Genomic DNA, 25,668 nt, shown 5'->3' with positions numbered 1-25,668 from the left:
GGCCGGTGTAAATCGGCTCCGCGAACGGGCGGTGCACACGCGGGACGCAGCAGCGGGAGGACGGAGGAATGGGGTTTTTTTGCCGTGCGCGGCCTGGGGATCGGGTCGCTTTTAAGGGGTATTAAATCGGCGCCGGGTGACGACGTTGGTGAGGTGGTGGTTCCGGTGCGGTGGGGTGGGGTGGGGTGGGGTTTGCCTGATTCCCTCGCCTCTCCTCTTCTCTCGTCTCGTCTCGTGTGTTTCACTTTGCTCGGGTCGGTTTCTTTCTCTCTTTCTGCCTCTGCTCGTCTGCCTTGGCTATATGCGCCCCGCACCACTTTTGTACCGTTTTACGCAAAAGCATGTGAATCCCAGCTACACATTGCCCTTGCTGATTTACTTGTCAGTTTTGGTAGCCGCCGGCCGGTGTGGGAAAGGGCGACGAAACGAATGGACGCGCGCGTCGTGTTACGTTGTATTGCCGTTCATCCCAGCGCACACCATTATTTTTGTACCGTTTTATATACAGACGAGCCAACCTGTACTGTTCTTGCTGGTTTACTGCCCATACCACTGGTGCGGGAAAAACGGTAACCAAATGGATGGATGCGCGTGCATCGTGTTGCCATCTGTTATAGCATACTGCACTACTTTTGTGCCGTTTTACATACAGGTGAGCCAGCTTGTACTGTCCTTGCTGGTTTATTGTCGAGAGATGGATGGATGATAAAATGGATGGATGTGTGTGCACTATGCTGTAGAACATTGTATTACTTTAGTACCGTTTTACACATGGGACGGCCAGCTTACACTCTCCTTGCTGGATTATTATCTAGGGGTTGGCAATTTTCGTAGCCAATGGCACGAGAGATGAGTGATAAAATAGATTGATGGGTGTGCTATGTTGCCACCTGTTATAACATACTGTAGTACTCTAGTGTTGTTTTATACATAGGTGAGCCAGCTTACATTGGCCTCTACTGATATACTGCCAATGGATTGGCATTTTTGGCAACCAGTAGCGCGGGTGAAAGAGCGACAAAATAGGTGGATGTGCGTGTTGTGTTGCCACTTGTCGCCACACACTATCAATTTTGTGCCATTTACACATAGGCAATCCAACTTGTATTGTCATTGCTGGTTTAAAAGAGGCTACCAAATTTGTAGCCGCTGATATGGTGAAAGGGTGATAAAATGGATGGATACGTGTGTGTTGTGTTGCCATGTGTTGTAGAACACTGTATTACTTTAGTACCATTTTACATATAGTGAAGCCAACTTACACTCTCTTTACTAGATTATTGTCCATGGGTTGTCAATTTTTGTAACCATAGGCACGAGAGAAGAGTGATAAAATGGATTGGTGGGTGTACTATGTTGCCACCTGTCACAACATACTACAGCACTCTTGTGTCGTTTTATACATTGGCGAGCCAACTTGTATTGGCCTCTACTGGTATGCTGCCCATGGGTTGGCATTTTTGGCAACCACTGGTGCAGGGGGGAGGACGACAAAATGGATGGATATGGGTGTTGCGTTGCCACCTGTTATAGTACACTATATAAATTTTATGCTATTTTACATAGGCAATCCAACTTGTACTATCCTTGTTGGTTTACTAGCGAGAGGCTACCAAATTGGCAACCACCGGTGTGGTGGAAGGGCGATGAAACGAATAGATGCATGTGCGTTGTGTTGTTATATGTTGTAGAACCCTGTATTACTTTAGTACCGTTTTACATGTAGGGAAGCCAACTTGTACTCTTCTTGCTGGATTATTGTTTAGGGGTTGGCAATTTTCACAACCATTGATACGAGGGAAGAGTGATAAAATGGATTGATGGGTGTGCTATATTTCCACCTATCGCAGCATACTGCAGTATTCTTGTGTCGTTTCATACACAGCGAGCCAACTTGCACTAGCCTCTAATGGTATACTGTATATGAGTTGGCATTTTTGGCAATCACTAGCATGGGTGAAAGGGTGACAAAACGGATGGATGTGCGCGTTGCATTGCCGCAAGTCACAACACACTATATTTTTGTGCCATTTTATATATAGGCAACCCAACTTGTAGTGTTCTTTCAAGTTTAATGTCGAAGGACTGGCAATGTTGGTATCTATTGGCGCAAGTAGTGTGCTAAAACGAACGAATGCACGTATTATATTTCTAATTATCATAGCACACAACACCACATTTATACCATTTTACACATATTCAAGCCAGATTGCACTGGCTTTGTTGGTTTACTATCTATCTAACAGTTATTAAATTTTTACTTCATCGACATGGGAAAGGGTGATTAACAAATATATGCCCATGTTGAATTATCACTTGTTATAACACATTACACTGCTTTTATCCAATTTTACGTATAAATGAGCTAGCTTGTATTTTTTGTTTGATTTGCTGTTTAGAGATTAGTAATTTTGCAGCCACCACCATGAGGCGAAGAACAACAAGAGGGTCATTCAATTACTTTTTATTGCCCTACAGTGACATTCACATATCATATATATATATATATATATATATATATATATATATATATATATATTATCACATTAAAAGTAACAAATACTTAAATATCCCGTTTAGGGATGACGCACACTTTATGGTGCGTGTTGCGTCGTCACTCGTAGTAGCGCATTGCACCGGGCATGTTCCAATAGGCTGGCCAACCTCGGACGTACGTACGTCAGTACGTGTGCCTTGCTGATCGGTGTCAGCTGCATGCTGCTGCGAATGTGGGGTGGCTGCCCGGCATGCAATCAAGGCATTCATTCATGGAGGTTTCTGCCTGCAAGGTTTTTTGTACGGGCCTCCTGTTGGATCCCTGCTCATTCCCTACAGGGATTTCTGAAACATGTCTCCCTATTGCATGGGCAGATCAATGGTGGACCTAGGAGGCTCTTAGAACCATGAACTTAACTGTAACTTTTTTTTTCAGAAAATGCTGGCTTCAAACCCTCCAATTACATATATAGAAATTCAAATCAAACATTCAGTGATGAGTCCGAGTGTGGTGGATCCGCCGTTGAGTGAGACGGCGGTGTATTCATACACTGTAGAGCCAGTTGGATATCAACATGTTTATATTTTATTTGTGGAAAAGAGTATGTTTTCATGCTTGTTTCACTCGGACTTAAGCTTCATACTATTTCTAAGCTGGCAGTAAAAATGTAAAATATACTCTCTTCGGCAAGAAAAAAAAAATGTTGTTTTGTCCAGTGCACTTCCGAACCAGCTCACACATGTATATTTCGCTCATTTAAACAATTGGATCTCCATCTTTTTACTTGTGCTTTTGTTTATAAGTCAAATTTTGACTTTTTAACTTTAAATTTGGAGTTAATTTTAGTTTTTTCACCAAAGTTTATTTTCAACATTGGTTTATAGATCACTAAGAATACATATATAAAATATTTATTCACAAATAATTTTTTATTTGTAAATATATCATTTTGTTTTTTATTAAAAAAGCCAAACAATAACCCACTGTATGGAGATAAAATGAGAAGTGATTAATATAATAAATAGTACTACAAATAGTATAAAAAATAATTATATTTGGTATAAGATTTAAATCCTAGAAATACTTACCCTGCTACGGAGGAAGTCTTCTAATGTTTATTTTAAAATTAAAAGATTCAAGGCTTGTCTATAGTTGGAAAAGATGGTTAAGGAATATTTTACCCCAAGACTGCAAGACACAAGTGGTGATCTAGTGTCAGGGTCGATGGTCTTAGTACTATTTGTAATTGTTTCATGTGTGTGTATCTCTGCTATATAGAAGCCGAAAATACTTCTAGAAATGTATTAGAGCATGGGTAAATGCAGATACGATTATACATATTAGTATTATGGAAACTATATACTATCATGGTAGTGTGGTCCATCGACGAGCCCAAGTGGTCCTCACTCATCAGGGTTGCTAGTCCCTGAGAATGTACAATTAATCGAGGGGGGATCGACAACATATTCGTAAAAAAAATATTTATTAATAAAACTTTTATCTATGAATTGTTAGTGATCTAAAAATCAATGCCGAAAATAAACTTGGATGAAAAACCGAAAATTAACCTCAAATTTAAGATTGAAAATTTAATTTTTTTATAAACATGAGTAAAAGCGAAAAGATGGGGGTGATACCCTTTTACCTTATTTGTTCCTCATTTATTAAGTACCATAATCTTTTCTTTATAACCTTAATCTCTGTTAAACAACATATAAATTTACATTTTAAGACGTAGGCAGGGGCGGAGATAGGAGTAGGACGGGTAGGCTGTAGCCCTACTCTTATCCTGAATATGCATTGAAATTTTATTTTAAAACTTCAAAAACAAGAAGATAAAGGTAAAATTATATAAATTCAACTAACTGAGCCCTATGTTTTTTTAAAAAAAATCTGGCTCGGCCACTAGACGTAGGTAAGTTTTAGTGTACACAAATACACGAGACCTATTACTCATTGTTTTCCTGGTATAACTTTCGAAGGATGCCACAATTAAAAAAAACACTCTGTTTCTTGGCCGCCAAGCTGAAGCCACCTCGCCGAGCTGTGGATCTGCATGTATTTGCAGTCGGTGGTGCTGGTGCACCCTCCTGAGCCAGTGAGCCCCTCCGCAACACATCACGTGCATCGGAAGCACCCGGTCAAGTCCAAGACACGTATTTTATTAATCACGATGAATGTACAGCCGTTAGATGAACAGATCATAGTACATCACAATCTTCGTCAAGTGCATAGCAAGCACTGCCGCCACATGGTTGCATAACACAAAAAGCTACTACTGCTAGCTCCAAAGGCATTTTCCGGAGCAGCCACGGCCGGTGTGGAAGACGGGGGCGATTTCACGGGGTTGGAAAAGCGACGACGACCAAGGAGAAAGCTGCTTTTTTGGGCGGAGGAAACCGCGTGGACCCCCAGTGCGCGCTGCGTTGCCCTCCCCTGCTCGCGGTCGCCACGACGCGCGCTCGTGACGCCCTTCTCTCTTCGCCCGTCCCGTGGAAGCTGTGAGGCGACCGAATGGAACACTTGCAATAGTGGAGTATTCTATGCGGATTCTCCACGGGACGAGCGCGCGGCGACGGCCCGTGGTGCCGATCACATCGCCCGCTTTTGTTTCAGATGCAAGAGACGACGTGCCTGCCGCGCGCGCGCGCCCTGACCCGCCCGCCTGTAGGCGTAGCCGACCGGTTCGATTCTATCGCCTTCTGTTTTGTCTGCATTCTGGGTATAATTTGCTGAGACATTATATATTGACGGCCATTCTTAGGCGAAGCTATGGCCCGATCGATCGATTGAACGACAGTTGTCACGAGCGTAGGGGATCGATGTTGCACCCGGACCACACAGCACGGGGATCATCTTCATACGTGTATCAGTATGTACGGGCTAGTTACTCGTGTCACCGACCAGCCGCAACGTACGTACGCACGCACGTACACCTGCAGTATTTTCAGAGGAAACGCAGTAATAATTTCTGAATTCTTGCCGAGAAGAACAGTGACCATTGCAGTTTCCGGCCGTGACGCCCCTGTTCGCGGTGCTGTTACTGCTTTAGCCGCTCTGGGGGCGGATTTCGTACGTGCGCGCGTGCACAGATTGATCGGCACGGTGAGCTAGCCGTCCTCGTGAAAAGCCCTGACACGGCATGTACTATACCGTCTATGACTACAAGGACGTGTACGTATATATGCAGGTATCGATCGATGGCTTGCTCGTGATCAATGGCCATTGACTACTGGGAGGCAATGCGATTTACTGCTGCCGTTCCGGCAGAGGGTAAAAGACGACGCGCGTCGTCAAGAAGAGGACCACATGGGTTGTGGCCTCCGTGGCGTACAGGTTGATTACTGCAGTAGTCTTCCATCTCCAACAGTACGCGGCGCAGATCGAACCGCAGCACCGTACCCCAGTAGTATTTGCGTTTTCAGTAATCGGGTCTCATGCGGCTCTCTCGTGTATGGATGGCTACAGGCCACAGCATGTGCTGACGACGGTGTCCGTGCTGCTGCAGGCACGCCAAACCGCATCGTGATGAAACACGTGCCAGGGCGATAGAGCTAGAGTTTCTTGCAGGTTGCAGCTCAAACGCGACGAATTTTATATGACCACTCGGAAAGACTCTTTAAGCTGCGTCGTAGCACAAAGATACATAGCACCAGTAGATGTTCGATTGTTATTCTTCTGACACTTTGGTACTGTCTCCAAGATTTGTTTGTTCAAGCTATAAAAAGAAGAAGAAGAAATGTGGAAAAAACATGGGCTTCAAAAATCCGAAACAGGTGAGGTATAAAGTCTACACCTAGCCCAATAAGAAAATAATCCAACACAAACTTTGGGCCGAGTGAGAATTGAAGCCCAACTTAAACAGCCCACTCAGTAATTTTTCCCTTCTGTACACTGGGCCAACTTTCAAAGGAGAACAGAAGCTAGCTTGCTACCCATAACATCTCTTTCTATTTCCTTTTTTTTTCTTTTATATACATCCCTTCTGTTATTGCATTTGTGCGCATGCATCGTAATATCTTATCCTCTCATTGTATATGTGTTTTTGTAAAGAAAGGAACAATGAGTCACTGAAGCCTGCTATCATCTTGAAGAGAAGAACAGGAAAAGACAATAGCAAAAGGCCGCATACGTCAATGCAGAATAATGCACAACGGGAATAATTACAGGATAGAAGAGTCAGAGAGACGAAAGCTAGCTAGCTAGCAGCAAAAGGAGAAGAGGAGGCCGTCAGGCCGGAGCTAACGATCGATCGCAAGAGCACCCAGGATCGAGTGGGCTGCAATTCATGGATGCCGCTTTTTAACAGAGCTTTTCACCCACAGCCATATATTGGTGTGTGAATGGAGATCATAGGTACACGAAACTAGAAAGGTAAAAGAAAGGATGGTAACTTTGCGAGAAAAGATTGCTCGCATGAGTTGAAAAACTAGCTACCAAGTGTGATGGCAAGCTAGAGTCTGAATCATGTCGATCAGCCGCCCGGCACAGGCCGCGGCCTCCGTGTGCTCTCTCCAGCACCTCCACTGCGCCGAAATGATGTAGGGCGTACGTCTCCGACGCGGAGGAGCATCGATCGATCGGCAGCAACCGCCCGTGTGCGTGCGGTGGCCAGCCTGAATTTGGCAGTAGTGATCAAAGGCACCGGCCGGCCGGCCATCCACTGCATTCAGAGCTGCAGACCTTGCAGAGGTATGCAATGGCAGTCGCTCGCACTGATCATAAGTAGAAGGAGGCGAGCAGCTACACATCTTACCACTGAACTGTCACTAGCTAATTGTTGCTCTCAATCGTCTATGTTCTGTGTATGTTACCGAGCAGAAGAAGACGATGAAGTAGAAGCACTGCAGTGTACTGTAGAAGATGAATGGTCCAGTTGTCTGTCTGCCATTAGACCAGATCAGAGAGGATCTTGTACTTATGAGCTAGCGAGCTGCTGCTACCATTGCGAGCTTTTCTGTGCCGTATCATTTCGTTTCTTTGCTCGTCGTCATGAGAAACGATCGATTTGATAGAGGAAGCGCGCGATCATTCCGCTGGTTATTAGTCCACGAAATCCATCGATGGCTCACGCACACCGAGGGGCTGCCAGTTTCTTGCATGATTCCGTTCCAGAAGCTAACTCAACATGGTAGATTTTTTTGGGCCACAGAGAGAAGAAGCTAGCTTCCATCAAACTGACATTGATCATGAAGTTCCAGTTAAACAATCGAAGTTGATTCAGTTTACTGATTAAGTATTCTCATGCAAGCTTGTCCGGACAAATGCCATGCTCACGCGGAGTAGCTTTCGAGACAACCATGGCGCTCCATACCCTGGAATGGAACGGCGGTAATGGAGGCCGGCGAGCAATGATAGCAGGGAAGCATCGACAAGCCATGCATGCAGAGACAGCATGTACAGGGGAGAGAAAGGATGAAGGAATAGAAAGAAAAGAAAAGAAAGAAACAAGCTTGATGCTCACATCACATGTATCAAAAGTGGTAAGAGTGTGCAACAAGTATCTATCCCTCCATCTATATATCTATCTATCCTACATCAGCTGCACTTTTCTGCACTTTTTCCAGTAGCCAACGTGTTGTGCAGTCACTCTCTCTTTACCAACCTCCATATATATGTGGCTTCAGCTTCTGTCCACGTAGGAGCATTTCAATAGTAACTTGTAACAACCTACGATATCGATCCTTCTGATGATCGATCCCTTGCCGTTCACCTCTCGACGCACTAGATAAGACATGCATAAGTCGGCTCACATGTATATACATCCATGTAAACACTTCAAAATTATAAGCGTGCCGCCAAATCAATCACACAGTGTGCCGCCAGTGAGAGTCCAAAAAAATCTACTAGTAGCATATTAGCTCGCTTTCTTAGTCAGTTGGAGTAGCATTTTTTAGCACGTCATCACTCCTGCATCAAAGGTATATAAAGAGGCTTTTTCTTGAAGCAGCTAGAGAGGATGAAAGCGCGACCATATAGTAGCTAGCTAGTACAGTACAGATCGAACAGAACTGTGTTACTGTCACACAGTAGCTAAGCTTTTCAACCCAGGCATGCACTAACACATGCTAGCCTTTTTGCCGCTTACGCCAAGGATCTCACACATGTATGCTTGCTAGCCAACTTGCCCGTCTCTTTCCTCACCGAACGACCGACCCAAAAGGGACAGATCGAACCGGCTAGCTGCTGCTTAATTCTCGGCGAAAGGGAGAGGTCACGCCGGCGCCGGCCTCGCGTGTAACCGTCCCGGCCGCAGCGCTAACACCGGCCTCCCGGCCCCCACCCCACCCGCGCGCGCGGCCGCGATCGCGTCGTGCGAAAAAACCAAGCGAATAATCGATCGCGTCGGCGTGGGTCGGCACGCGAAACGCGCGCTCTCGAGCAGGGGTGGACACGGCACGAGAGCCGCCGAGACGTGGAGGGCGCAACGCGTACGCGCGGTGGTGGTGGGGGAGTGGGGGGCGGGGCCAACGTATACGTACGTACGCGCGCGCGGTGTGTTTGGGGGTGGGGGGGGGGGGGGGGGGGGGCGGCGCACCGCGCGAGCGGGATGATCCGTGTAGCGAAGTCGAGCAAATGATGCCCGGCTAACCGGCTTCTTTTCTTTCGGACCGACCGAGCGAGAGGGTACGTGCATGGGCGCCGTCCCCATCCGCACTATGCCACTATGCATACATGCACCGCCCCACTTCACTGATCCATCCTTTGCCTTACCCAGAGTTGGATATATATGTATGACATACTCCTCCCAACAAAATATTTGTCATTTAAGACAAGATTTGATAAAGTTATAAAATTATGGTAGTCAAATTATTTCTTAAATGCTTTATTTAATTGCAAAACAGATGATATAAATTTATTTGGTTTTATAAATTTATTATTTAAAAATAGTTGTCGGAATGTATAAGTTTGACTAAATTTTATTTTAAATGATAAGTATTTTTAATCGGAGGGAGTACACAACGTGACACGAACGAGCTACCGTTACAGTCCAAAATAACTTATCAGGCATTTTTTATCTGGTTACATTGATATTTTTATGTATATATGTTTTTGGAGTTTGATTGTATATATATGGTGTCATCTGTCTTTTTGTCAACCGGAAACAATATAATGCTATCTGGCGGCCGCGGATGCAAACACTCTATCCGAGTTTAAATGGGACTTTGTAAATGTTATCATTGCTTAGGTAACTAATGATGTTAAAGTGAAGCACAAGGGGTTAACTCTGAAAGCGACGGTTGTCCTAGCTGCAGGATATTTTGATAAATCGCCGGCTGGTTAAGTAAAACAAAGGTAACGAGCTCTAGTTTAATACGGCATTTCAGAGATACGCACGGTGCCGACCTACCAGTGAAAGTTAAGTACAAAAACAACATTTTCTGGATAATATCATGCTCAACCTGATCGTGTATTGCGCGCTATCTTTTATCATTTTACTTCTTTTTAAGCAATTTTATCATACTTGAGAAGATACCAGGATGTACCGCTATTTTCTATGTAAAATTTAATATCTTAGCTACCAAAAAGTACCAAATTTTATATAGAAAACCACAGTACCTCATGGTACCTTTTCAAGAATGAAAAAAACTCTTCTTTTTATACTTAACCTTAGATTTAAAGTTAATTTTGAGTTTAATTTTTATCGTAGTTTATTTTCCAGCCTTAACTTTTAAATTAATAATAATACATATATATTTTTTATTTATAAATGTATCGTTTGTATTTTTTCAAAAAGGCCAATCAATAATCCCTGATATGTTACTGTTAGCTAGGTTACTATTAAAACAGCGCAGATAATAATTAACATCCATGTATATATTGCCCGTCACATCACCCATAAAGTACGCTTGTTTGCAAAGTACTACAGTTTTCTGAAAGACTTTTGACTTTTCTGCCTTGGTAGCGGCCGGCTGGGCCACAAAGGCCGGTTTCTGGAGGCAACAATATGTGCCTGCCGGTTTACGTACTGTTCTGTGAAAAGTAACAGCCTTTCATGGAAAAAAAATCTCACCGCTTTTAGAGCGTTCTGAGGAGGAAAAAGATGGAAGGCAAAATTGACACTGTTTACACTCGACGTAGACAGCCAGCTAGCGAACTTCCTCTAGCTACCTCCTCTTTCGCAATATCTACATGCATCACGCATGCATGGCTGCATCTACAATACCTCGATCAACATGCTGATCATCATACAAAGCACAAAGGAGTAGTTGTCCCAGTGTAACAATGCCATTATGCCACATTCACCTGCAGCAAGCTGGGCCCTGTGTGCTTTGCCTTCCCTGCATCTCAACGTCGTCGTCTGTGTATGCAAGCTAGCAACTGCTCCAAGCCTGCCACATGTAAATAACTCTGTCAGAAGATGCTGTCATGGATGTGTACACCCTCCATGCTTACAAGTGGAAATCCTCGTAGCCTAAAACGACGTCGAGTACAAAAACGACGTGTGTATATGTACTTTGCATCTAGTGTATCTTGTACGTAAAGCCTTTGGAATATCATCGACCATCCCATTCGATCGATCGATCGCCTTTATTTGCCGATGCATCCGTCAGCTGCAACCATGTTGGTAATGGTACGTGTCGAGTTCAGAGGTTAGCCATGTCTGGATCTCGACGAGTTGGTGTCCGGACCCAGCAGGCAATATGCAACTTGGCCAGAATTTTCCTGTTCATCTCATACCAACACGTCGATCTGTATTTTGCTTCAGTCATGTCGCTACGTATATATGTACCAGAACCTGAATTGTACTACACTGCTACTACTACTGCAATTGATAGGAGTACATAGTTTCAGACACATGGATCAGTACACTATATATGTGTGGGCCTAAAAAAAGTTGGTGAATATATTGGAAGCTAGCTAGCTAGTTCTAGATGCATCATCGGTAGTAGCATGATTAGTATATACCCTGGACGCCCAGTTATTGGCCACACGATTGTAGTTTATGCATATGTACGGGTGAAGCCTGAAGCGTAACAGCTACTAAGCTTATCCTGTTATTGTTAAGTGCACTTTTGTGGAGATGCTGTTAGGGAAGAAGAAAGGACAAGTCATCAGCCAGCCTTAACCGAGAAAGAAAGAAACATGGCGTGCCGTTACAGGTTTCCGATCGATGATCCAGTACATGTCTGCTGCTGCTGCTGCTGCTCTTCCTGTATGTTCGATCGCATGCAGCTGCTGAAGTACAGGTGGTGTTTAGTTGCTAAAATTTTTTGATAAAAATATCGTATCGAATATTTGACCGAATGTCGAAAGGGATTTTCGGATATGAATGAAAAAACGAATTTCACGGCTAGCCTAGAAACCGCGAGACGAATCTTTTGAGTCTAATTAATTCATCATTAGCACATGTTAGTTACTGTAGCACTTATGGCTAATCATGGACTAATTAAGCTCAAAAGATTTGTCTTAAGATTTCTTTCATAACTGTATAAATAGTTTTTTGGTTCATCCATGTTTAATGCTTTATTTAAGTGTAAAAAATTTGATGTGATGTTTTTGGAAAAAAAATTTAGTAACTAAACAAGGCCTATTACTATTACTAGTGTGTATGTACACGTGTGTAATGCAGTGCGAGATGAAAAGCACATCACTTTATGAAATATGCGGTGATTAGATAGTTAGCTTCAGTTCTGCACATACGGTGCGGAACTGGCAAGCACAATTTACAGATATACTACCTCTAAGATATTTTGATTATATAAATGTAGAGTTTAAATTCTTTATATTTTGAGACAAAGTATTAACTAGAAGTTGGTCAGAAATCAGAGCCGCATGTCATATCGATCTCATAGATGATAAACACTCAGAAGTGCAGATTAACAATTTGGAACTCTGTTAAAACCCTCACTTCTTTCAGGTATATATGTGCTAATTACTATTTACTAATGTCTTCAATTCTTTTGAGGACTATTAAGAAGGGTTAATGGCAATATTTCAAATGCACGTTCTTAATGTAATAATTTATCTGCTTGAATTAAAGTGCATATGCTTGGGCAGACAAAAAAATATCTACATGAATTAATTTATCAACATGCCAACCAAGAAACAGAAACATCATGCAGAAACATCAAACATGAAAAGGGAACACATCTACATATATCCTACTGGCCCCTGTTCCCTAATGCTGCGCCACTCTAACCCTGCAAGAACATGGGTCACCAGGGCACCGCCGAATTAATTAGGATTTAGAGCAAGTTCAATAGTTAACCAACTTCTAGCTCCAACTTATCTATAGTTAATTTAATAGCCAATTCATACAATAGTTACTTACAAAACATTAGTATATGGTCCCACATATCATATACACACGGTGTCCTAGAATCCGTGTGTAGCTGGCTACAAATTAATAGTTCATATTTCTTTAATCTCTTCTCTTATCTATTTTTAATATGCTTATAGCTGCCTTACCGCTTGTATTGGACCTGCTCTAACGCAGAGTAGTGATCTGCAGAGGACGTGTCGTCCGGGGAGCAAAAGTGCAGTAAATGTCGTGCTCCAGCGTGGAGAGCAGCTCCCATCGGGATTAGCGCGCGTGAGATTGTTTTGAGGTGACATAATCATTAGCAGCTGCTCGCTTGGTATGCCCTGCCTGAATTCCTCCCATTTGACCTCTCTCTACCAGAACATTTCTCTAGAGCGAACAAAAGTTTATGAACTAATCTCTCTGTTTTACTTAAATATAAATCTAGCATTAAATATGATACGTACTAGTCCTACGAATCTGAACAACGATCAAATTTATAGCATTATAATGTATCACATTAAATACAAATTTCGGAGGTAGCAGTGTATATATATGTATGTCTATAGCTATAGAGATGAAGGGGCCGGCATTATTATAGTCACCCGCTCGCAAGAACATGATGCAAACCCAACCAAATTGCAGGGCTGCTGGGCCCCTGTGTCCATAATCTTTTCCATCTCTCTCACACTACCTATCCTTATTAGGTTTTGAAAGTTCGTGTTACGACATACATATGGTCCAAAAACCAAAAGTGTATCATTGTTTTGTTCCAGTACATACCAGTGTCTGCTATTAATTTGAGAAAAGAAGAAGAAACATATTACCTACCTCCGTTTTATAATACAGGATGTTTGATTTTTTTAGTTGCAACGTTTGACCATTCGTCTTATTTAAAAATTTAGTACAAATATAAAAAAGACAAGTTGTGCTTAAAGTTTTTTTATAATAAAGTAAGTCACAACCAAAATAAATGATATTTTCATATTTTTTAATAAGACAAATGGTTAAACATTACAAACAAAAAAGTCAGACATTTTACATTATGAAATGGAGGGAGTATATGTTATGCTGTAGCTGGACTCCATTTCCAGCTTTTGTGTTCCTGATCACTTGTTCATCAAGTACTACAAACATGTATATATACTTTGCAGAGGAGGCAGTTAATTAGTCTAAAGGGGTTGCAGTTGAAAATGGAGTTCTTAGTCTCATAAGTATTTCCTCCGTTCCATATTATGAGACTTTCTGACATTGTCTATATTCAAATGTGTGCTAATAAATCTAGACATATATACAAAATATAATATTGATATATGGATAAATTTAGACAAACCCAGAAAGTCTTATAATATGAAACAGAGGTTGAATATATATATATATATATATATATATATATATATATATATATATATATATAAAATAGGGAAATACAGACAAACTCAGTGTGACGAAGAAGATTGTGCGAGTTTACCACTTGATTAATTTAAAATTGTAAACTTGAAAAGATGGCACATATATAAGCGATACTATAATGGGGACTGTATGTAGGTTTTATTATTGAAGGAAAAAGCACATCTTGAGCTTTCTTTGCTTGACGAAAAAGAAAGATCTGAATATAGATACACTACCTTAATCCAAAATTTGACCAATCTTTGCTTTGTCTCTGTGGTCACCCAGTTGAATTAGAACACATTTGTTATAATCATCACCAATTATAGCACACTAGCTACTCCGTAGATTTTCTTGACTTTGCTCATGATACCGTTAGTTAGAGTTGGATTCTGGAGTAGAAAGTTATGCCATTGTTCATATTAGCTAACTTTTTACTTTAATTCTGAGGTAATGTGGAAGAAGTTAATTTGTCCTAATTAAATATATGTCACAGCAGTTTGATAATCAACAAACCTGAAATTCTTTCCCTTTCATTGCATCATGGTAAATATCTTTTCTTTGATCATGAGTTGATCAGCAGCTAGCTAGCTAGCAAGCAATGAGAACCGAAATGATGCGAGGGTTCCCAAATTTGATCCAATCTTATCACACAAGGATTTCTTGTTTCCCGGTGGCTCCTAACAATGGTAGGTGGCATCATACTTAGCACAACATGTTTTGTAATGGATGCCTACACCTCAGTGTTATCGACATCATAATTCCCACTGATCATGCTTCTGGAATATAATTGATTTAATGCTAATGGCTAAGTCTAACAGATGCAATTAGTTCCTCATCAGTCTTGGTGCATGCTCTCTGATCTGAGAACACGAAATTCTAGGTAGGAGATGAATTATAGTCAAGGAAAGGGACATGTGTTTGTATTGCATATTTGCATTTGACAAGTTAGCTAGAGATGATTTTTTACTGCTACTGTGTGGGTGATCAAATCAAAGTGTCACTAGCTAGAGGCCAACTGCTAGATTTAATTACTAGCTTGTTACTTACATATCAAATCAAAACTGTACAGTTAGGTGGTATTTTGATTGAGAAAATTTTTAGGAGAAGTGTCACGTCAAATGTTTGATCGAATGTCGGAAGGGGTTTTCGGACACAAATAAAAAAAACGAATTTCATGGCTAGCCTAGAAACTGCGAGACGAATCTTTTGAGCCTAATTAATCCGTCATTAGCACATGTTGGTTATTGTAGCACTTATGGCTAATCATGGGCTAATTAGGCTCAAAAGATTCGTCTCAAGATTTTTTCCATAACTGTGCAATTAGTTTTTTGATTCATCTATGTTTAATGCTTTATTTAGGTTTCTAAAAATTCGATGTGATGTTTTTGGAAAAAAAATTTAGGAACTAAACAAGGCCTTAGAATCATTTTGTTCAATTCACGCATCACATCAATCAAAATTTCCATGGAAAGTAGGGAACCCCATTCGCCCCAGAAATCTACTGCAATGATACAACAGACTGATCATGATACCTGGACAACTGTACGGGACCTGCAGCATGCAGCAGCACATTCTACTGAGTAACTTGTTCATCTGTCAACGGGGCGACATGTTCCTATAAACAGCTGAAAGCACAGTGGTACCATTGGCAAGAACTAACATGCACTTGATTGCACCCAGAACCAGACTTTCATTCTAATTAGCCACAGAGAACTTAATGCACTTCAAATTAAAGAAAGTTGCACATATAACTAACTTACAGACTAGCATACAATCAGTTTTCTGTATCTTTGAACCGATGGCCAAGTGCTGGCCACTGCCATGTACTCCTATGTATCTGAAGGAGCTATAGGTGAACATATCATCGATCAGCAAGATGCAAAAATTATGGATACTCGAAGACCAGCTACTGATACTAGCTAGCTAGAGCTTCTTCTGTACTGTTCATTGCCGGGAGAGGAAAGGGAAAGAGAGGAGCTAGCAGCGCGGCAGGAAGAGGACGACGTGACGTCAGCTGGTGGGCCCGTGTGGGGCCCAAGAGGCCTTCATTCCCCCTCACCCACGCGCGACGGAAAGGAGAGCGACCTCGACTCCTTTTTTATACCCGCCACCTTCTTCCCCTCTTTTCTCCTCCTCCTCTCCAAATGCAAACTCGATCATCGTCTATCTCCTCTTCCTCTCCTTCTCATGCTATTTATTCTTCCAGACACACAGCCCAACTTCTTGCCGACAGACAGATCGAGAGAGAACATACAGACCAGCTCGTGCTTCTCCTTGCTTGGAGGAGAAGAGAGTTCTTGAATCCGATCGCCTAATCTGTATCGATCGACTAACCACGGACGGCGGTGTTTTGATCTGAGGTGAGTTTCAGTGCTGTCGATCAATTCAGCTAGTTACATATCCTGGTGTGTGTGTCCATCTGTGATCCGCGTGCTGGCTTGATCTGGTTAATTAATTTCTTGTTCAATATAGCTCTCTCTTCTTCTCCTGCTATCCTGAACTGAAAATAGTTGAGCAAAGAGATTTGGGTGGCTACATATATGTCGCCGATACGTACATCTCGATGCAGAAGCTTAGTTTTATTTGTTTTGATTGTAAAAATATGTGGCTATAGATGTGCCCTATTTATTTCCAACATTTTCAGTTCTTTCTCTTTCCCCTCTACACTTCGTTTGATCTTTATTGATCCTAATCAGAGGCTAATTAAAGACATTTCTTCATACTGATGTTGATATCATATGCATCTGACCAGCGTGGTGTCCATCATTTCAAAATCAAGCTATTTGTTGCAATATATAGTTGTCTTGCATTACATATGCTAATTCAACATATATTTTTTTTAAAAAATAAAACAACCGTCTCAAGGTTGACAGTAATATCTGTTTATAAGATTTTTTTTTGTGAAGAAACACTAATAGTAATTTGCATGTAGCTACAGAACAATCATACCATAGAAACATCCTTCTGATTGAGCTCGGTATATGATCATAGTAATTGATCTGCCTCCTTTTCTTTTCGAGAAAAATCCTTCTTATTGAGCTGGTATATTATCATAGTAATTGATCTACCCCTTTTCCTTTTTCGAGAAAGCACATCAGTCATAATATTTTTTCTTCTTCTTGCTTTCTGTTTTATCCCGTTTCCCCACACGGCCACACCCACACACACGAAAGATGCGAATCATACCATCAAATCGTGACCGGAATTTCTTTTACACATACAAATGCGCACATTTGTGGATAGAGCAATTTTATAGTCCTTGAGAATGTACCGTGAGGTACCAAATTTTTAGTGTAAAATTTAGTATCTCACAGTATCTAGGTATCATAAGGTACTAAAATTTTACGCTGAAATTTTGGTACCTCATGATACCTTCTCAAGTACCGTAAAATTACTCTTGTGGATATATATATTATGGTGATATAATACTATATTAAATTAAATGGGCACTCTTAAAATGATCGATTCAGAATATAAACTACTACATGTACTGTATGGTATATATATGTTTGAACCAAATTAGATCTACTTATGTCATACAATAGACGGTGCGAAAACATTCTTTTTTCCCTAAGTGTTACAGTCGATGCATACTTTGTTATTCACCCTTAAACTTTGATATCTTTTCCTGTTTGCAAAAAAAATATTTAAAAAATATGTCATGTTGTCAAAGTGTATTCTATCTCAAACATAATCATAAAACTTTTGTTTATTACAGCCAAACCATTTAAGAGTAACTAGTGCTGAAAATGAAAAGGTGCTAGTTGGTGCTGACAGATATTCGAAAATGGAGAGAAATGTAACTTTTGGCATGTAAAATGATACCAGTACTATACTGATTTGACAAATCTTCTATAACATTATATTTCCAAATTAATGCTAGCATATAATTAGAGATACAAGAAAAAAATGTGTGTGGAATGCAGGTACCATCGCCAATATCTAAAAACTACTAATTTTGGGGAACATGAGAGTCTATATGTGCAATACTTAGGAAAATTAATCTTGACAATTTATTTGTCTCGTTCTCATTAAACATAGATAGGGAGGTCATTGTACATATATCTTGGACCACTACCCCCTTTCTATCCATTCTGAGTTTCTGACCCAACCTGGCACATGCTATATTACAGGCAGTTTGTGACCATCTTAGTTGGCATCCTCGCTCATAATAAACACTTAAGGATTAATACTTTGTGACCGATAGATCGATCAATCAAATTAAATTCACTCTTCTTGTCAGTATCATGGGGGAAGATTATCTAACTTTGGTTTATTGACTTATTTATGAGCGTCGGTTTGTAATTTTGTTATAGAAGGGGTAGATTTCATATGTTAAGGAATGGCTTCACAAGCATTTTATATTACAAATCAATCATGCATTGTGTCCTCTTGCAAATAAGGGAGACAACATGCGTCTATATTTGTACTTCATTAAAAAGTCTCTAGTGGTTACAACACGGTGGATCCGCCACACCCCAGTGCTCCCACTGTGAATTTTGTAACTCGCCCCTTGAGCTTCTCAATATTAAAAACAGTGAAATCTAAATGAATAGTCATATATAAATCAAATTTGAGGTGAATATACTTTTTAGCAAAAGTGGTTAACATGTTTCATGATAGATATTTTTATTTATTTTAATTATTATTACAATATACTTTATATTATCCATAGCAAAACATGTGAATTTGGTTAGTACTCCTTTAGTTATTCGAATTTGTTGCATTGAGCTATACTCTTATGAAAGAGATAGTTATCCGTACACATGGTTTAAAAGTATATACATTAAATAAATGAGTGGGATAAAATATGAAGAAAAATAGTATGTATATTAGCTCTAATATAAACTTATAATTAGAAGTTAGCTCTATTATTAAACTTATTCTTAGGCCCTGTTTAGTTCCAAAAAGTTTTCAAAAAACATCAAATCGAATTTTTGGACACCTAAATAGAGTATTAAATATACACGAACATTAAAACTAATTATATAGTTATGAGGGAAATCATGAGATGAATCTTTTGAGCCTAGTTAGTACATGATTAGCCATAATTGCTACAGTAACCAATATGTGCTAATGACGGTTTAATTATGCTCAAAAGATTCGTCTCGCAGTTTCTTAGCGGAATCTGTGATTTATTTTATAATTAGATTACGTTTAATTAATACTTTAAATATGTATTCGTATATCCGATATGATATTTTTTTAAAAAAAATTTACAAAGGCCTGGTAACACTAGGCCGAGCTTATTTTCTCAACCAAAGGGGAAACACAAAATGATTGATTTGCCTGGACCTTCCTGTCCATCCTACTCCATATACTACACGCCCTACGAGCTACTGGCTCCACCGCCGGCAGTACGGTCGGCACGCCATGCAGCTGATCTGCAAGCAAGCAGTAGCTAGCGGCAGCAAATGTGAGCGCATCTAGCTACCTATAGGCAGCCCAAAATGCATGCAATTGACAAGGGTCCCCTTCCGTGCCAAGGAATTCCTCGACAAACAGACACAGCGGTCAGAAACCGATAGTCGTGTGCCCCTGCTGGCTGCTGCTTCAGTTCTTGGCTTTCTTCCAGCCTCCCTGTGCATGCTAGTAGTAGCTTTCATGGAGCAGTGACTGACTGAATGAGCGAGCAAGTAGCTTTTTTGGCCTCTTCTTCTCCTTTATTTGCAGGCCTGATCGATCTCGCTGAAAGGGCGTCCCAGCTTCTTCTCCGGCCTCACGTTTGTATTCTCCATCTTTTGCTCCAAGCCCCACCTTTGCCAAGTTCTTTTTTTTTTTACATGCCCCCACGGCATGCAGGCATGCAACAAGCGCGTGCTCATCCGCCCGGCAAATGCTAGCAATGCCATCAGCTTTCTCGTTTTCAGTTTCCATATGGTTCTTGTTTTAGTTTTTTATATTTAACATCATTGACTTTTAGATCACGTTTGATCGTTCATCTCATTCAGAAAAATTATATATTTGTTAATTATTTTATTATGATTTAATTTATTACTAAAGAAACTTTAAGATGACTTATAATTTTATATATATATATATATAAATTTAAATAAGATGAATGGTCAAATATATATTTAAAAGTTAGCGGTATCAGATAAAAAAACTAGGGGGAATAATTTTTACAACCACGATATATTAACGTGGCTAGAATGGTGCTATGCAAACTAGTAACTTTGGTTAAGAGGTCAGATATGTCGCAAAGCAGTACACGTAACTTGCCGTCATTAACCTAGCCAGAAGAGACCAATACTGCAATACAATGCAGCTACAGTATGTGCATAAGATTTGCCCTGTCCAATAAAAAATATTTCAAGGTATTAAATTATTTTTTACCATTGGATCTAGCTGAATAGAATACGATCATAGATAACTTGGTATCACCACATATATATACTTTGAGATACTTTTTGTTGGTGCATAGATCTATAAAATAAAGGCCTGTGGTCAGCTCTGCACAACTGCATTGCATTGAGCCGTGCATGCATGCATACCCATTTCATGAGAGCTATATGATCAAGATGAGTATGAAATCATGCATATTAGTTAGATATTCTTAAATAGCTAGCTTGTACCTAGTACACATACTTCAAAGATATTTGCACCGCCCTCTTTCTCGTATAATAATACTATTAAAAACCAAAACGTTATAATTTGATCACTCTAAATCAGTACCATTGTGTAAACTACCACAGCAGCAAGCCATCCTTCTGCTGCTGAAAGCCTGAAACAGCTATAATTCGCTGCTGACTATAGCCCACATGCCTCTGATTTCACCAGTCGACAGTATCATTCGCAGGCCTGTAGCTTTCCTACATTTGTCCCTGCTGCCCAATTGCTGATCAGGCTCTACCGTACTTTGCCTTTTTATCCTAGAAAGTGCTCCGTTCCATAGAGCAAACATGGCTGGATTAAATTTTACCAAAGCACTGAAACCCATACAAACACACAGGAGCACTATACATATATACACCTTGTCAGTCAGTCTGTAGCTAGTCATTCAGTATCGAGATCCAACACTGTAGCCCTTCTCTGCAGATAGCTTTTGCCTTTGTGTGCTATAAATAAAAAAAATTGCAGCTAGCCAGCCTGCTTGCACCGAATGATTCGAGCACTTGCATGTGTTCTTTACTAGTGCCACTCGCGAGCTATATCATTTGATGCATGCAAGGGATGGATTGGATGAATATTTAGAGACGGCGTTGCTGAATCTGATGCACATACGCATATGATCCATCTGCTGAACGGTGCAGGGCAAGCTAGCTGGTGGTGATCATATGGACGCCATGGAATCATGCGTCCCTCCTGGGTTCAGGTTCCACCCCACCGACGAGGAGCTCGTCGGCTACTACCTTCGCAAGAAGGTCGCCTCCCAGAAGATCGACCTCGACGTCATCCGCGACATCGATCTCTACCGCATCGAGCCCTGGGATCTCCAAGGTACGTACGTACATTTGATCTCAGCTAGCTCCTGGATCAATTAAGCTTCAGAGAACTGAAATTAATCGTAACTGTGTGACTGTTTATGTGATCGAAAAAAATGGAATGGAATGGAATGAATGAAATGAAGAGCACTGTGGGATCGGGTACGAGGAGCAGAGCGAGTGGTACTTTTTCAGCTACAAGGACCGGAAGTACCCGACGGGGACGAGGACGAACAGGGCGACAATGGCGGGGTTCTGGAAGGCGACGGGGAGGGACAAGGCGGTGCACGACAAGAGCCGGCTCATCGGCATGAGGAAGACGCTCGTCTTCTACAAGGGCAGGGCGCCCAACGGACAGAAGAGCGACTGGATCATGCACGAGTACCGCCTCGAGACCGACGAGAACGCTCCGCCGCAGGTATGTTCATCTGCATCCATCCTACTTCCAAGCAATTAACCCCTCACTATACATACATACATCTAATGAATTTCTTTCTGATCTGCATACTAGCACAAGAAGTTTTTTTTTTTGCATCGGAATAATAAGCTTAATTAGTACGTCGATAGATCATTTTGTGGTACTTGATTATGTCGTAGTTTGACCTACTAGTATATGTTGGTTCCAGTTATCAAAGAAAATATATCTCACTTAGTAGGTATTCCTTAATAAATTGTGTCATTGACTTTTTGTACACATTTAACTATTTGTTTTATGTAAAAGAATTGTGTAAATATAAAAAATAAGTCACAATTAAAATTTATTTAATGAATTAAATCATAATAAAATAAATTAGTAAGTTTTTGAATAAGGCAAATGGCAACTTATAGCTTAAAGTCAATTGCATAAAATTGGAGTATTTGTGTGTGTTAACCGAAGAAAATAATGTAGTATAAATTAATCAGCTTAGAGGTAAAGGTCTCATGGTGTCTGCACTAGTGTTCTGTGCAGATACCAAGAGATTTAGCACATACAGAACTGCCAAGATACATGTGTCCAAGCATGTATAATACTATGTAACACTACTAATGGAGCATATAAATATTAATGGCACTAACTCTAAGCAACAGAGTGCACCACAACTCTTTTTGCTCTTGAAAGATAAGTCTTGGCATTCCTTTTTGTGAGTCTTCCAAAGTCTTCTATTCTTCCAAAAATAAAGCTAGGTAGCAGTACTGCATCCAGCGTTGATGCCATCCTGACCTTACCACTAACACCAAACCTTTTTCCTAGACAAACCGCATGCGCATGCATGCATGGCTAAGTTAGGGTTTTCCCTGGTGTGAACGTCCTAACACGCGCCATTGTTTACAAGCTGTATGCAACTTGTGTACTAGCACTCATCAAAACCATTGCATGCTAGCTGCATGGCCAACATTGTCACCACAAAACTAAAAGTTTTTATTGTTCCACTATCACACTGTGTAGTGGGGAGCTATCTAACTTAGATGTCAATGTCAACTTTGCAAAATGCAGTTCGATCACAGCTTAGCTTAGATGGTGTGTTAATTCCACTGTGTGTGTGAGTTTCTGCAGGAGGAAGGATGGGTGGTGTGCCGGGCGTTCAAGAAGAGGACGGCGTACCCGGCGAGGAGCATGGTGGAGACGTGGGACGCCAACTACTCCCTGCACGAGCGCAACATCATGAGCGCCGCGGCGGCGTTCGTCGATCCGAGCGCAGCGTACGCGGCGGCGGCGCAGGTGAGGCGGCAGCAGTCCGCCAAGAGCGGGCGCTTCAAGCAGGAGGCGGAGCAGCTGGACGGCGCCGCCGCCGCGCTCCTCCACTACTCGAGCCACCTCGCCGAGCTGCCGCAGCTCGAAAGCCCCTCCGCGGTGGCGCCGCCGGCTCCGCTCCCGCCCAACCCGAGCCAACTGGCCACCGCCGCCGAGGACGACGACGAGGGCGATAACAACGGCCGGAGGGCCAGCAAGAAACCGCGTGGCACCGGCGCCAAGGTGACCACTGACTGGAGAGCGCTCGACAAGTTCGTCGCGTCGCAGCTTAGCCCCGTGGAGGCCGCGCCGGAAGCGCCGGCGGCGGCGGCAGCAGCCGGCGTGGGCTCTCAGCTGGACAACGGCGAGGACGACATGGCAGCATTGCTGTTTCTCAACAGCGACGAGAGGGACGAGGTGGACAGGTGGACGGGGTTGCTCGGCTCGGCCGGCGGCGATGGCGACCTCGGAATCTGCGTGTTCGACAAATAATAATGAGTTGCTAGCTCCGTGCAACGCATTATTCACAGCACAATCGATGTGTCCATCGATCACATCGACCGGATGGGATATATGGTTATAGCTGAAATTTTTATAAAATTGTTCTCCTTTTTTCTTTTCTTCTGCTTCTTTTTGTGTTCCCAAATGTACGTGATTGTAACCTTTAATCTGGCCCCTGTGCAGAGTCATAATATGCATGGCATTGCGATGTGCTTTTTTCAGTTGATAGATGTGATCCTAAACTGGCACTTTGTAAATGTCTTGACTCCCAGCTGGGTGGCATATATAGTACACTATATGCTCTATAGTGATTAATGGCATAAGATTTGAAGGCATCATAAGTACTATTCCTGAAAATGACTAAATAAGCAAGAGGATGCGCATGCAGAACGTACAAAATGCTACTCTGACGCAGCACACTAGGATATATATGACTCGTTGAAGTTGTTTAATTACATTGTGGAAATTTTATCGTGAAAAGCCCTCTAGTAAAATCTAAACTGTGATAGTTATTCAAGTGTGCACGCCATGCAATCCCCTAACTTTTTGTTTCTGCTTATGTTTATAAGCCAAATTTTGATTTTCCAGTCATAAATTCAGAGTTGATTTTAGTTTTTTCATCTAAATTTATTTTTTTCATCTTGGCTTTTAAACCGCTAAAAATACATATAAAAATTTTATTTATAAATTATTTTCGTTTGTAAATATGCCATTTGGCTTTTCAATCACCCCCTAATACAAGAGTTTAAAAATAGAGTTGTATTTTCCGTACAGATTGTTATAATCTATAGCGGCTCAAATTAATACATATCAAATCAATATACACAGTTATAATGTAGACCTATAGAAAATAATAACGTATTTTTGGCTTCAGATTGAATTATTCAGCAACCCTAAACCCTAAACCCTTCCATGCATTTTGATACTATATATAATAATATAATGACTATCTAAATTCCGGCGCCATTGTGTGGCTATATAGATAGTAGGAAGTGATATACCTGTTTATGAAAATTTAGTGTTTGATTAGCTAACTTGTGACTATCTGTGAAAATACAGGTGTATTTTTCATAGAATTGTGACAGCTCTAGTACATCATGATCTCCAGCAAAACATTCGCTCTTGCCGTGTTCGTGATAGATTATTTCTCGGCTTTTGCGTGTATATTTTTTAACGGTTAAACGATGTGTATTTTACAAAAATGTTTCCATATAGAAGTTCATCTTATCACATTTCTAGAATATATTTTAATTTTGTAGTAGTTAATTTCTTCATTTACACCAGTAAATAGCTAAAAAAATTAGATAATGTTCCATCTTTTATCTCTCATCAACAAAAGAACACAGAACATTAGTTGCCTAACAATCTAGATGTAAAATTGGACCAAGGTCGACCGATCTTCCAAAGGAACTAATTTTACTGTAGTGCAATATGTGAATTTAGGTCAAAATCATATAATATGGAACAGAGGAAATATAAGATATGCAGTTAATGAACTCCATCTACAAGACTACAACAATCTGTTCCCGTTGGTCCAAATATTACTATCTAGTATGATCAAATTAAATACTGCAGGGGACGAGGCGTACCTGCTGAATTGCTCCGATCCAGCAATGCATTTGGTAGCTTCTGAAACCCCATCTGCTAGCGCCCAGCGGCCCAGGGCACCACGCGGCACCAGAGCAGGTGGCGGCGGTGAAACCCGGGGGCGGATCGAGCCAGCAGGAGCATGGTGGCGAGAGGATTCGTGTGGCGGCACGCATGAGTGCTCTCCGACGGCCAATCGATCGCGCCGGCGGCGGCGGAGCGAGAGGACGCCTCAGGCGTCAGGATGCCGCAGCCATGGCTACCCTAAAGACAGTGAGGGCAGTGAAATCTAGCCCGGCCCGTGTAGACA

The 25,668-nt window shown here is 41.4% G+C and overlaps 1 protein-coding gene and 1 long non-coding RNA gene across 2 annotated transcripts; one reads left to right on the top strand and one right to left on the bottom strand.

Moving 5' to 3' along the window:
* Positions 1-10,496: 10,496 nt before the first annotated feature.
* LOC121053870 lies at positions 10,497-25,612 on the bottom strand. Its single transcript, XR_005811375.1, has 2 exons — positions 25,361-25,612; positions 10,497-10,830 (listed from the first exon to the last, which is right to left on the bottom strand). It is a non-coding gene; the product is annotated as an uncharacterized LOC121053870 (long non-coding RNA).
* Positions 21,413-23,762, top strand: LOC102700970 (NAC domain-containing protein 105-like). The gene is made up of 3 exons (XM_006649249.3): positions 21,413-21,575; positions 21,706-21,977; positions 23,094-23,762. The coding sequence occupies exons 1-3, from the start codon at positions 21,413-21,415 to the stop codon at positions 23,760-23,762; spliced, it is 1,104 nt and encodes a 367-aa protein (XP_006649312.2).
* Positions 25,613-25,668: the final 56 nt, after the last annotated feature.

The sequence above is a fragment of the Oryza brachyantha genome, chromosome 3 (assembly GCF_000231095.2).
Source record: "Oryza brachyantha chromosome 3, ObraRS2, whole genome shotgun sequence".
NCBI lineage: Eukaryota > Viridiplantae > Streptophyta > Magnoliopsida > Poales > Poaceae > Oryza > Oryza brachyantha.
Note: the sequence above shows the minus strand (reverse complement) of the source record. Positions and strands in the feature narration are given on the sequence as shown.